The sequence below is a fragment of the Sander lucioperca genome, chromosome 7 (genome assembly GCF_008315115.2).
Source record: "Sander lucioperca isolate FBNREF2018 chromosome 7, SLUC_FBN_1.2, whole genome shotgun sequence".
Classification (NCBI taxonomy): Eukaryota; Metazoa; Chordata; class Actinopteri; order Perciformes; family Percidae; genus Sander; species Sander lucioperca.
The window spans coordinates 38,146,921-38,161,335 of NC_050179.1; the positions used below are offsets into that span (position 1 = coordinate 38,146,921).

General features: G+C 41.6%; 1 protein-coding gene across 2 annotated transcripts in view; it reads right to left on the reverse strand.

Moving 5' to 3' along the window:
* The window catches only part of ntrk3a (neurotrophic tyrosine kinase, receptor, type 3a), a 137,852-nt gene extending 124,292 nt beyond the window's left edge, over nucleotides 1-13,560 (reverse strand). Inside the window, exon 1 of one of the 2 annotated variants that reach the window (XM_036003254.1) lies at nucleotides 12,732-13,560. In XM_036003254.1, the coding sequence (XP_035859147.1) occupies nucleotides 12,732-13,000 (269 nt within the window). In that variant the 5' untranslated portion in view covers nucleotides 13,001-13,560. The remainder of the gene's footprint in view (nucleotides 1-12,731) is intronic. The other variant, XM_031285500.2, reaches the window with a different exon arrangement.
* Nucleotides 13,561-14,415: the final 855 nt, after the last annotated feature.

Consider the following 14,415-nt stretch of genomic DNA (forward strand, 5'->3'; position numbering starts at 1 on the left):
CAGCTTATCAACACAACAGGGGCTCTGGCTGAACAAATTGCCTTCTCTGTTCACTGTGATTAGACTGCAACAAATGCACAAACACACACACGCATACGCATGCACGCACGCACGCACGCACGGACAGTCACTGTTCAGATGATGTGTTGGCAATCAGAGACAAGCAATTGCAGCAAGATTTCCAGCCTCATTTCTTCTGTGGTGAAGGGTCACTGTTTGTGTGTGTGTGTGTGTGTGTGTGTGTGTGTGTGTGTGTGTGTGTGTGTGTGTGTGTGTGTGTGTGTGTGTGATCAGTTAACTCAGAGTCCTTTATGAAAGCGTTCACATACTGGTGGCACCGCAGAGACTCAGAGTGATTCTGATAAAGGCAGATTGTAATCCCATCATCACTGATAATCTAGGATTGAACGTGCTTATGCTTATATTTATTATCTCATCTGACAACTTGGAAAAAATTCGAAGAAAATTCAAAACACACATTTGAGGAAATCTTCAAACTATGAAACTAGAAGCACAGACCTCGCCAAGACATGTCTTATCTCACAAAGTGAATGCAGTGTGAATTTTCACAGATGTGGCAGTGGTTTAGCCGCCAAAAGGTCACTGTGAGCCGGGTACAGGCAACGCCAGATGACGGTCCTTTCAGGGGCCATGGTAGTGGAGTTTAGACAGAAAAAGTGAGCGTCATGCAGCGATGCCAGTTAAGTTTAAGCACCAAAACGACTCGTTAAGTTTAGGAAAACAATCATGGTTATAACTCTCCCGATGAACGAATGAGCATTTTCTGGTTGAAAGTATTTTGTTTTCACCGCAGAGTGAACTCCGCTCTTCGGCTTGAAAGCGCTGTGTTTTATGTTGACACCGCGTGGTGCTATTTATAGTGGCACTATGTCCATGGTATTGAAAGGCGGATTTAATTCTTGCATGTTTTGTTTTGTTGTGCATGATTAAAAACATCCCCACTCTGCTTTTTTCACAAATCACCCCCTGGAGACAGCCTATCTCGCCTTAGAGCCAGGTGCCACAAAATCCTACACACTGCTCCTTTAAGTGTTCAGATTGTGTTTTAATATACAGGCTTTTTCAATCATGTCAAATCAAACAGAATTGGCATCATTACGCCAACTGATCTTAATTATTTCTCGATGATCGCTTACCCAATGTCATAATTCTAACACATATGTCTTTCAATGCTTGGAGAGCAAAACATCTGGTGAGATTTGAACTCAAGAGGAGAGGCCAGACTCTCCATACACTCCTCCTCTTCATGTCTCTCTCACTCTTTCTCCCTCAGACTTACAGATCCTGATGTTTGTATGCATGAGCCTCAATTTTCTCTGGTATTCTCCAGTAGACAGCCATGTGTGACTCTGAATAAAAGAAGTTCGACATGACTTAGACAATCCATTTCTGTGGGATTTGGTGCGGATGGTAGCGCGTGACAGCAGCAGGCCGTTAGGACACGCTGTGGTGCAGTCAAATCAGCTCTCATTTCCAGCTCTGAATTGAGCTGAAAATGTCAGCCTTTGCTTCGGACTGGAAGGGCTGCTTTATTGAGTTTATTTCTCTGTTTTTTTATAGCTCGAAGCGTGACAGCCTCTCATCTATCTGTCAGGACACACACACTGCAGCTATTACAGAGCTGGGCTTAATGGGGTCATTGTCTAATGAGTGATACATGGACTAGGGTTGAAGGGTTCCCCCTCATTTTAAAATGATTATTTCCAATTTCTCTTTTCTCAGGAAAACTGGGATTTCATGCTATAAGGGAAGTTTGATTTTCAACCTAGACAGCATAATTAATCAGAAATGGTGTTTATTCTAATGTTTATGTTATTCTTTCATATATATTTGCTTGTGTGGTGATATGTTTAGTGGACCAACAATACTTTACCCATTGTAATACCTCTGAGTGCTTATAGGGGAGTGTATGACAATATTTATGGTGCTAAAATGGTCATAAAGCGATATGAGAGTGCTTCCTTGTTTTATGAATGAAGTGGCCGGCTGTGTTTGACTAATCAGTGGGGACAGCCCTGCAAACCCCATCCTGAAGGATACTTTACTTTCAGAAAGTAAAAGCCTTGCTCATACTCATACTATCTTTACTGGTTAAGACTCACAGTAGCTTAACTCCAGATGAAAAAAGGGAGGATCAGTATTTCTGGTATTCTGTGTCTCCTGGGGCCAGATGAGATGTGATATTAGCTACTGTCTGTTTACACCCTGAGACAATTTTTAAAACTTGAAATTGTTCATTCATACCTAACACTTTTGCAAATGTTCACTTTGTAAACCTGCTAACGCCAAGTACCCTGTGCAGAGAGGGTTACATTTACCACGCATTAAGAACGAAACAGAGAGGGACAATTTATGTTGAAATCGGAAATGGAGACAGTTAATCCAACATCAGTTTGACTACTAGCCTTGTAACAGTGGTAGCAGCAGTAGTAGTTGTGCTAGTTGAACTAGCAGCGACCAGTAGCAGAATATTTATGCAGACTGTTGAGCATTGGCTTAGTTTATAAGTGTATTTCTGAGTGTTTGATTTCTGAGTAGCACAGCTTGATGAGAGACACAGTCTGTCCTCACAGGTCCAACCCGCTTCATTATTAGGCAGGAGTAAAGCTCTATCAACCCTCAGGAATAAGGCCAGCCTGCAAGGGGCGCTGCTCCTCACTGTCCCACACACACATACAGCATGTAGATCAGGAACAGAACACTGAGCCGCTGCTGATGGACGCATAACATTACATCCTCTTCACTGTCCTCCATTATAACTCTGAACTAATAGCACTATAATCAATGTGTGTGTGTGTGTGTGTGTGTGTGTGTGTGTGTGTGTGTGTGTGTGTGTGTGTGTGTGCGCGTGTGTGTGTGTGCGTGCATGCGTGCGTCCGTGCCGGCGTGCGTTCATGCATGCTCCGTGTGTGAATGAGCTCATGCTTATTATGTGTGGGCTGCAGCAGGAAGTGATTCATTGCCATAAACCGCAAGTATTCACACACCAGTGTAACCTACACACACACACACACACACACACACACACAGACACACACTCATGCAGCAAACTGACACACTATAAACCACACATCATCACCTCCTTGCAATCACTGAGATAGAACACTGGACTCTTGCTGCACAAATACACACACACACACACACACACACACACACACACACACACGTTCATACTTCATACTGCAATCAAAGACATGTGAGCTAATGCACAGATGACAAAATCGCCCACCAACAGTATTCCAGTCAGTCCAACGTGGCAAAAAGAAATTTCAATTGAATTTTATCTGTAGTGTCAAATCATAACAGAAGTTATCTCAGGACACGCTATAGAGTTAGGGTTAGGTCTAGACCACACTATCATTTAAAGACACAAGGAAGTGTGCAGAGTGTGTTCTGATTAACGGCTGTTTGAACCCACAAACTGTTCATCTAAAAACACAGATCACGTCATCTCTCTGAGCTGTTTCTGATCCATAATTCCAGAACGTATTGACATTGTCAGACAGCATTAGTGCATTACTGAAGGAAATATTGACTCTGTTTTCATTTTCATAATTGACAGCATTTTCATATTGACATCAGCACGCCATCGAGCGTCAGCCATTGACGTTCTGTCATAACGCGTTTCATAAACAGCTCTGTTAGATATAGAAAGATGAAAAGGACACAGTTGGTTCACCAGGTGCTGAATGATGGTTTGTTCACTGCAGAAGATTAATGTTCAGATGTTATTTTGGTTATTTTATGTATGGCCGGACATGGTGGGCGTTTAAAATGTTAAGATGATGACGCACCAAAAAAGACACAATGTACGTATTATTTCATTTGTATGACTCATATCCTGTGGTGCATTTGTATATAGAACTTGTGTTATTTTGTCGCTATCAGGCAGTACCCTTGTAACTCCAAATTTCATCTTTCTTTTTTTCTGTCATGCTATTGGTCACTCTTTACGTCTGTCTGTGGGTTCACAAATATTTAAACAGTGACGAGGCAGTTTTGTTGGTAAATAGCTCAAAATAATAACATCGAAATAAAACAATTGTCATTTCCTGAAAAACAATGGTTTTGGACATACAAGGTGCAGACAGCTACAATTTGTAATGTAGCCTTTAAAATATTAAATAACTTAAATTAAATATCAGGTCGTCATGTCAGAACATGCTGGTGGTTGTTTGACCCGTCAATTAAATCTGAGCATATGTTTCAGAAATCTAATATAATATATAATATATATAAATACATATAAAAGCTTTTCCCATCCTACAGTGAATGCACATGCTAATATTGTGCCGTCCCACTAGTGGACAGCTCCTGGTGCTGAAATCAGGTGTAGTAAATATGGCAGAGGAACCACAGGGTCATCTGTCCTCTGAAAACATGGTTTTAAGTATTTATTTAACAGTGACAACTAAATAAACAACAATCAAAGTTTAAATTCAGAAGAAAAAACATCCTCAGTTATTAGTTTAATATTCAAAGTCTGCTTCGTAGGGACTGTGTAGGAGCTCTAATCACGAGTGGTCCAACCAGAAACAAACAAAGGTGAAGGTCCATGGACATGTTAATGCTAGGAGACATCCACAGCTGTCATCAGTTGATCTGTTGATTCAAATATTTCCGACCTGCAGATCTTCTGACCTCCAACGTTCAACCAAAAAGGTTCCTAGCTGAACCTAACAGCCAAACCTAGCTTCAGTAAACAGAAAAGCAAACAGAACATCAGCAATTATCTTCATCTGAATCTAATCTACAGTGAAAACATGAATCCATTGGACACATCGGTTCAGTTTTCCATCTGATCTAGCAATGGCCTCGTCAGATATTCAATGGATATCGGCATATTTAGAGGTTTCATGTGCAAATAACGTTGACCAGCTCCGGCTTTAGGACTGATTCAATATTCCTGTATCATCACTGCACATGTGTGACAGATGATTGACACACACATTGAACGATGTGCTCCGGTTGCAGGGGAAGAGCGAAGACGTACCATCATGTAACTGCATCATTATACTCTGCTAGCCCACTCAGGACTCGCTGCTGACATGCAGAGAGCTGCCATCAATAACAGCAGCTCAGCTGTCAAGGAGGAGAATTCTGTAAGAGTTAGTTGTCTGATAGAATAACATCCATGTGTTTCCACAAAGGACCCAAAAACATCAGCACAACCACTGCAACTGCAGCGCAACATATACATACAGAGAACCTCAGAGGGAGAACTCAGGGGAAAAAACACAGAAGGAGCCATACATAACATCGCATGAGCAATCATTTACAATTATGAAAAAGTATATTTCATCAACAACTGGGAACATAGAGGACCTCCACAGAGTTGTCTTTGCTTTGCCTCTCAGGTTGCTGCAGCCTGTTCGGGCCAAACGCAGCCTGACATAGGGCTCTGTAAACACTTGTAAACTACTGTAGTGGATTTTAATAGTTGCCGATTTTACTGATCAATGAATTTTCCAAGGAGACCGAGATGGTGCTATAATAAGATCTTTATTCAAACGAAAAATCCTGAGTTACTCTGCAGAGAAACTGAAGACGTTTTCTAGCATGCAAGTACTTTATACATTGGGAGGATGGACCTTACTTACGCCACCTTAAATAAATTACAGGTGACATTTTATTGTTCTAATGAAGAAACGCTACAGTTGAACATCAAAGAGCAGTGTCCCGTTGCTGAGCTGGCTGACTGGATAATATTTTAGCCCTAAAGTCTTTGTATGATTTGATATTATTTCTTGTGCTTACAGTAAATAAGCCCTATCTCAGTCTCAACATTTCATCTCAGGGTTCCTTCCTGCCGCTCCACTAGCTGCATGTTGCTAATTAGCGTGAATGCTCTGATCCAGTGACACAGCAGCAGCACCTGGCACCACTCGCTATGTGATAGGGGGGATTTGGGAAATCAAGCTTCATTCATCCGTCCATTTCTTAATTATTCTGTTCAGGGTCAAGAGGGGGCGAAAGCCTTTCCCAGCATGCATCGGCTGAGACGTGTAACACATATGAAGACACATTTCCATTTGACTTGGACCATACACTGGACCATGCCCTCATAAGGTCCTGAATGCTATGCATTTACAACTTCCTGAGCATTTCTATATTATAACCTTGACCTTTGTTGCCTATTTAAATGGCAAACTAAATATGGATGACATACATGCTTCACAGTGATTCTAAAATGTATTTTTAATTATTTCAGTCTGCTCCCTGATGAGCCCAGAGGAAGAAAATAGCTGAAACTCAGTGTCTCATTATCGCCTTAACATCTCAAGCCAGACACACACACACACACACACACACACACACACACGCACACGCACACCCACACCCACACGCGCACACACACACACACACACACACACACACACACACACGCTCTGGCGCTGACATGATGCAGGCTGTCACATCGACGTGCTACATAATGGCTGCTAATGTTATTGGTTATTTGAACACCGTGGCTTGCTCATTGTGCTCAGGCCTCAGAGAGACGAGCAAACACTCTCTTTGTTTTTATCACTGATGCCAAGGTGACTGGCTCACACCACTGAATAATATCATAAAGGTAATTACATTTCATACAGCATTTTGCTGATAATCATTAACAAATGGATGAGTTATAAAAACTGAATTATGTAACAGTTTATGAAGCTTTCATGCGTTGCCAGGCTAACATTATGTCTGACTTACTCTGACATGAATGGTCGAGTGGTGAGGAGTGAAGGCAGCATTTCTTTTGGATTTGTATGTATTTTTCTTATAATAGCAATAAAGTGGCAACACAACACACGGTGAAAAGTGGATTTGAACATCCTTTTGAATCCACTTTCATAACCACAAAGATCTGAAACAAAGATCGCCCCCTCTCTCTCTCTCTCTCTCTCTCTCTCCCTCCCTCTCTCTCTGTTTTACGCTGCTCTCCCACTCTTCCTCCTCGAGACATTAAATAAAAGCAAAGCTTCCTTATCACAGAGTGCCTCTCATTTTTGGGGTTTTCTGCTCATTTCACTAAACTCTGTGTGACTAGCCTGAAAAAGCAGCGCTGAGTGTGGAAGCAGCGCTGTGTTGCACTCTCCTACTCATAGTGGTGGGCGGAAACAGCAATCACGGCTGCACCAGCTCCTTTTTCTTTTCTCCCAACAACCTCGCAGCAAAACGGATCAATAATGAATTGGTTGTTCTCACAAATTAATGTCTTTCACAGATCTCCAGTCGTTCTTCTTTGTCTCTCCACCGCTGTTGGAAAGATAATATAACTCTTCTCTAGCTATGCAACAATGTTGCAGTTACAGCTCTTGATTTCTTTCCAATGGTTGCTGTGCTGTGTGATCCTGATGCTCTGTGATGTGTTGACTGCTGCCAGCTGAAAGGTTTCACACACAATCACAGGCTCGAGATTCAACAATAAATACTTGAAGGAGGAGAAGAAACGCTCTATTTTTACCGGTCAAAAAAATTGAGAAGCACGTTGAAAACGTCCAACTTTACCCAGCACGCTGCGAGTCTTTATATCAACCACCTGATGTGTGCAAAGACCCAAAATCATTTCAATACTGTTAACAACATGTTATAACACCAGAGCGCAGGTAATCTAGCACTGTTCATCATCAAAGGACATTATCATTATCATCATTATTGCACCAATAATATCACCCAAATGATTTCAGTATTATAGTATTTATATAGTACAATATTATAGTACCATTTTTTTCAAATCTGATAATGATATATTAGCTGGTAGCTGGGCCAAATGATTAACCCTTGTGTTGTCTTCCCGCCGATCATGGACTTGTCGTCCTTCCGGGTCAAAATTGAAAACTAACTTTTTTTGGCACTTTTTCCAGCGTTTTTGTCACTTTTTTTATTCATGGTCAATAATCCTAATTTAAATGACATTATATAAAAATTTTTAGTTTAAAAAAGTATATAGTTAAGATCAGAAGATATTGAATGAATCACAGTTCATTTAGTCAGGAGACCATTTACATTTCTTTTTTTCAAATGCTATGAAATTGAATAAAATGCCCAAAATTCTATGGAAGTAATCATTACTTTTACCTACGAAGAATGTACAACAATGTACATGCATGCATCCAAGTTCTTTTTTGGCAATTTGGTAAAAGAAACCCACATTTCTGATATAAAAAACTTTGAAAAACAGGTCAAATTTGACCGGAGGACAACGTGAGGGTTAAGACAACGACTAAACCTTTAAAACATTTGCTCCCTGGGCACAGGTCTGATTATTTTCAGATGTTTAGGCTATACTGTATGATACCACCTTGATATCTTTAAAGTCCTTTTTCTGTTGAGCCAACAGTCCAAAAGATATTCACTTTATAAACAAAACAGGCAAATCAGCAAATGCTCGTCACATCGGAGAAACTAGAACAAAGACTTGATTCATCTGTTATCAAAATTCGTTTTGCGACTAATCGATGAATTATTTCAGCAATAATGCCATTCAAGAATAAGGTACAGTGAGTTTGTTGACAAGAAAGCAGACCCAATTTTAGTCTCTACAATATGTTCACATCAATTCCTGATCTGATTTTTTCCTTTGTAAGTATGCCCTGTACCTTTTATGAACGATTGTTATATTGTTTTTAACTTAGTACATTATTTTTTCTTGTAAGGTGACCTTGAGTGCTTTGAAAGGCGCCTATAAATTTAAAATAAGTTTTTTTTTTAAACTGTAGTGAAATGAATGTAAATCAATGGCTGAGTGGAAGGTGAAAGAAAATCTAGTTAAAACATCGTAAATGCAGTTGTATATTTTGGTAAATGGTCAGCAGTATTGTTTTGTAGTAAACAGGCTGAAATGTTTGAATGAAAGGCTTCACATATATATATATATATATATATATATATATATATATATATATATATATATGTGCACATTTTCCTATGCACTCTGGAAACCCTGGGTATTTTACGATCTTATGAGTCACAGTGTGGAAGCATTGGGTTCACTTCACTGTGAGCAGCAACAAGCTGACGATGAAAACGGATCTGAACGAGGCTCAGACTCAGATGCAGACGGGATTCGGCTTTTCAAGCAAGCAGCGACAGCTCACACTGCCGCTGCTGCTGAGATGGAAAACTGACATGTAGAGACGTGCATGCGTGAGTCCAGAGCAGAGACCTGATCCTGAGAGCTGAGAGGTTGGAAAATCCCTGAGACAAGAAAGACAGACACACACACACACACACACACACACACACATACACACACACACACATTCATACACACACACTACTACAAGGCGGCAAAAGTCAGTTCATGTAAAAACTGTTGATCTTTCATCTTGACACCCTGTCAACATTGTTTTCTACTTTAGCGCCGCCACAGCACGGTAAGGTGAAGTGAGCTGGAGCTGAACAGTACGCTCACTGTCAGACAACACACATTCTACTACCATGCTATGAAGGCATTATTTCCCATTAGCTCATGCCACTGCAAAGGTACACTTCACTGTCAGCCTGCTCACTTCCACACTGATGTATTGTTAGTAGGGATGGGTACCAAGGACCAGTTGGGAACTAATTTTTCCGACTATTCCGACACCACATGAAAAAACACCCTATCACCCTAGCAGTCCACAATAATGTGACGCTGACAATAGTTCTAAACTTTAGAAAGCACCAGCATCCGTTTAAACACCACTGTTAACATCAGCTCACACATTAAAGAAGACAATGAAACTGTGCAGCCATTGTAATGGGGATGTTAGAATCAGGATGTCTTTCAACTGATCTTATTTGACAACTTGACTGAATTTACAGCTGCATGAGGAGAGCTGAACTTAGCCTCAAAGTCAGACAGAGTCCATGTGTTGCCTGTTCTGTACTGTTGTGCGGATGCATGGTGCTGTTTTGATTGCTGTAGGTCATCGGAAAAGCTTGATACATATACCAACCACGGATGTATTATTCAGTGTTACTGTGACACAGCTTCTGATTGGGAATGCTGATCGCTTTCTAAGCAGCGGACACATGATGCATCAGGAATATCCACACACACACACAAACACACACACACACACCAATGAGTCACCTAAATGTTTTCTGTTTCTACGGTAACGCTGACAGCGACTACATCATATCTGTTTCCAGCAAAACAGAGAGAAAGCAGAAAAAGCAGAAAATCCATCTTATGTTCTTCTTTACAAAGTGAATAAATGTGATTTCATTTTTCTTAGAAAACAATCAGTTTTTAGAAATGTCCCATGATATATTGTCTCCAGAAGTGTTTGATTCAACTTTTGTTTTTGTTAAAGAAGGAAAAGAAAATCCCCAGTACTCAATACAATCAAATCACAACACTTCTAGAATCATAATTAACGAAAATCGCAATACAAAGCCAATCAGCACCCACATATTAGAAAAGAACCCAATTGTGACAAAAGCAGATCGTCCCAGCCCTACAGAGCATACAGTCGCCTCTGGTTTGGTCATCGAGCTGACTGAACCGTCTAACCAAAAACTCCCATCAAACCGTTTCAGGGTCTCGTTGTTTTATTGTCATCCAAAGGAAGGAGGATTTATTGAGGGACGTTCAGCCTTCTGTGGTATTTAGACATCTCCCAAAGACAAAACAGGATATGTAAAATGATTTGGGTCTGCGGGAGGTTTGTATTCAGTGTCGACACAGGGAATACCAGGCTTTCACGGATATTGGAATGACTAGGCGGTTCATTCCAAGAACACTGACAGTTGGATTTAGAGTTGTGCTTATAAGCAATCGAGTCATGACCGGTTTTATCATCCAATAAGAAAAAGCTATTTGGAGATTTCTGGGCTTATTACCTCTCAAGCTGGGCTGGATAAAAAAGAAATGCCTTTAGGGAGATGCTGCAGAAAGAGTAATCATGGTATTTAAAGGAACACAATCAGGAAATGCTTTTTCCTGCTGCACTTTATTCAAGAAGTGATCCTCTCAAATCATCTTCCAATTGCTTGTTTACAGTTAAAAAGCCAAGGAATATCTTTTTGGCTTTCCCAGAGTATCCACTGTTTGAGTTACGGACGGACTCACAGGAGGGACAACCTGACCAAGAAAGAACTGTCACCTTTATACACTCTTTGCTAAAGAATTGGCCACCTTGTTACGCACTGACAATTCACATTTCGTAAGTGCTTTCAAAGGTTAGAAATATTTTTTTTCCGATAACCAAACAGATTTGTTTGCACGTATTGTCTGTGAGGGTCTGTTTAATGATCACTACATCACGTGTTTGACGGGCTCCGGGATATTGCCAAAGCTTTATGTAAAGATGATCTCATTGACTGTTTGACGAGGGAACAGGATCTCATATCCTCCTTAAATATTTCAGATGAAATGTGCATGCAATGAAAGCAAAAATGAAAACAACTGAACGTGATCCTCAACAGACCCGACACTGTATGAGGCGTACGCTTCTCTGTTTGCTCCAACACTAATGATCAAGAGATGACTTGACTCAATGACCTCAGTTTACATAAACCTTCCTCTAAATGAAATATTAAGATTATAGGTTAAAATAAGATGAAGGCATATTTTAAAGGAGGGTGGTTGTCTAGTGCACTCAGTGTCTTATAGTACAGGCATAGGCGTAATTTGCAGGGGGGATAGGGGTGGTTACAACCCCCCAATAATCAAAACTGACCAGTGCAACCCCAAAATTATAATTTCCTTTACATAAATTAAGACATTTGCAGCATAACTTGATGCGGAAAAGGCACAAATTGTTACAGAGAAATTCACCCGAATGCAGCAAATGAAGTGTTTGATGTTCAAAATTTCAATTTTTCCTCAAAAGTGGAGATCTCAACAAAATAGCACTTGTGCTACAACATGGTGCAAAGCATCTCTCCATGTTCTTATACAAGGTTAATGTTTAATTGAGAATGGTCCCTGTTTAAATAAAATGACATTACATTGCAATCAGGCCCTGGCTCTGGCCGCCGCGTACAGTACATATGCTGATGATTTAAAGTGTATTTCTGTGATTTTCCCACAAGACACCAAGGGTGTAGGTTTTGTTACAATATTGAAAATTTTGAGCGTCAAACACAAAATGTCCTTCATTCTGGGGAATTTTCTGCAACAATTTCTGACTTTTCTGCATCAATTTATGGTGCACATCTCTTTATGTATGTAAAGGGAATTATTACTCTCCGGTATTGTTCATATCTTTCTTTATATTCAAAACATCACATGTTTTGGGATGGGTTATTTTTCAATATAAAAAAACATGGAATCACAACAAATCACATCTATATTTTTGTCGCTCCTGCTGTGTTCTTTAATTAGACATGTTCTGGTTTTCTGTGCATGTTTTGAGCCCACTGAACAGTTATTTTTACCTCTTTTGGGGAGTGGGTTCTTTAATATTTTTGAGGGGGAAAAATCTACCTCTTAATATTGGGGGGGGACATATCCACTGCATCCCCTCCAAAATCTACGCCTGTGAGACAAACACTAGTTCTACCTAAGAAGCCCATTTGAAAGCATGCATCTCCTCTTTTAGCCCAACTGAGGAAGCTTCAGTCTGATGGCAGCCCATATTCTGTGGATCATTTCTCTCTTCCAAAGATAAACAGGACAGTGGGAAGCTTTTCTCCACACAAACACTAAATAATAAAAACCTACATTCTGCAAACAAAAGGTAACCTCCTTTACAGTGTGTTTCCACAAGCATCTTTAAGGCAGCACTTACATGGAGCTGATGTTCTGGAAAAGGTCCTCGATGCTCCCGGTGCTGTTGGCGGTGCTGCCGGTGCCCTGGAAGGACAGCAGCGGGAAGAACCTGCTGCTGTCCGACTTATTGCAGTAGATGTCTGCGGGCGAGCAGGTGCAGGTGGGCGGGCAGTCCAGCAGGGAGCCCAGGTATTGGTGGCAGAGGACGCTGAGCAGGAAGAAAAGCCGCCAGCAGCACCAGATCCTGGTGGGACGCCGGGAGCCCGGCAACGCGCAGGACACATCCATGCTGTCACGACTCAAGTGGACAGATGTCTTCGCAACTTTGCGGCGCAGCAGCAAAAAGACTCAAATCCTCCTGTTCATAGTCCGTCCAGTGTGTGTGTGTGTGTGTGTATGTGTGTGTGTGTGTGTGTGTGTGTGTGTGTGTGTGTGTGTGTGTGTGTGTGTAACCGGTGTCCTCACCTTATCTCTCTCAATGCAGTCCAAATCTTAAAATAAAAAGTATCTCCCTTCATGTCCGTGCGTATCCATATGCCTGTGAGCGCGCGCGCGCGCGTGTGTGTGTGTGTGTGTGTGTGTGTGTGTGTGTGTGTGTGTGTGTGTGTGTGTGTGTGGGTGGGGGGTGTCAGAGATTTTTATGATGCCAGTCACGGTTCTCCTGCGCGTTTAAAAAAAAAAAAGCACCGGTGGGAAGAAAAAAGGAGGAAGAAACCCCGAAAATATTCCAGGTCCATGAAGGAGTCTGAGCGCGTGCAGAACCGGTTCTCTTTCTCTTCTCCTCCTCTCTCTGCATCGTTTTATGTCATCCCTTCATCTCCCTCTCTCTCTCTCTCTCTCTCTCTCTCTCTCTCTCTCTCTCTCTCTCTCTCTCGCTGGTAAGGCGCTGGGATTGGTGGAGAGACATAGACAGAGACAGGGACAGGCTGGCGGAGAGAGAGAAACACTCCATCCTCCGAGCTTCAAGTCCCACCTACTGGGCACACTGGAAACTGATACAGGCACTGGCGCACAAAGGCGCGCGCACGCGCTTTTGTTTTTAGATGGTGACCCCACGGAAATAAAACACACACACACGCACACACACACACACACACACACACATTCAGTTGTGTCTGCTGCCATCTCATCTCGTTTAGCATTCTGTTCTGTATGTTCAAAACATTACCAACAGGAGACCAGCAGCCCTGGAGCCACAACCCAGGGCCACACACATTGATTGAGTGTAGCTTCACACTTTGGTCCAGACATCTCTGTTGAAGCTAATATGACATGTGTATTGGATGTTAAGCAGAAATGTTAAAGGAGTGATAATGAGTCTGTCCTCCCCCGAAAAACGCCCCCATAAGTTCTTTGTTTAAGCAGCAATTCTGCCCTATATTTAGGTTTCTAGTGGAGGCGCCCTCTAGTGGCGTAGTAGTAGTAGTAGAGGAGCAAAACAGGAAGTAAGGTGAGGAAGTAAAGAGCGCCAAATAACTAGGCAGTACGGTGTTCATTTTAGGACATCCTCAGATCTCAGACTCAGGTGTCAGACTCAAACGAAACGGCCTCAGCGTCACAAAAACCTCTCTCATCCTCAGACCAAACGGCATCAGCCTCAGACCAAACGGCGTCAGCCTCAGACCAAACGGCATCAGCCTCAGACCAAACGGCATCAGAAAAACCTCTGTCAGCCTCAGACCAAACGGTGTCAGCCTCAGACA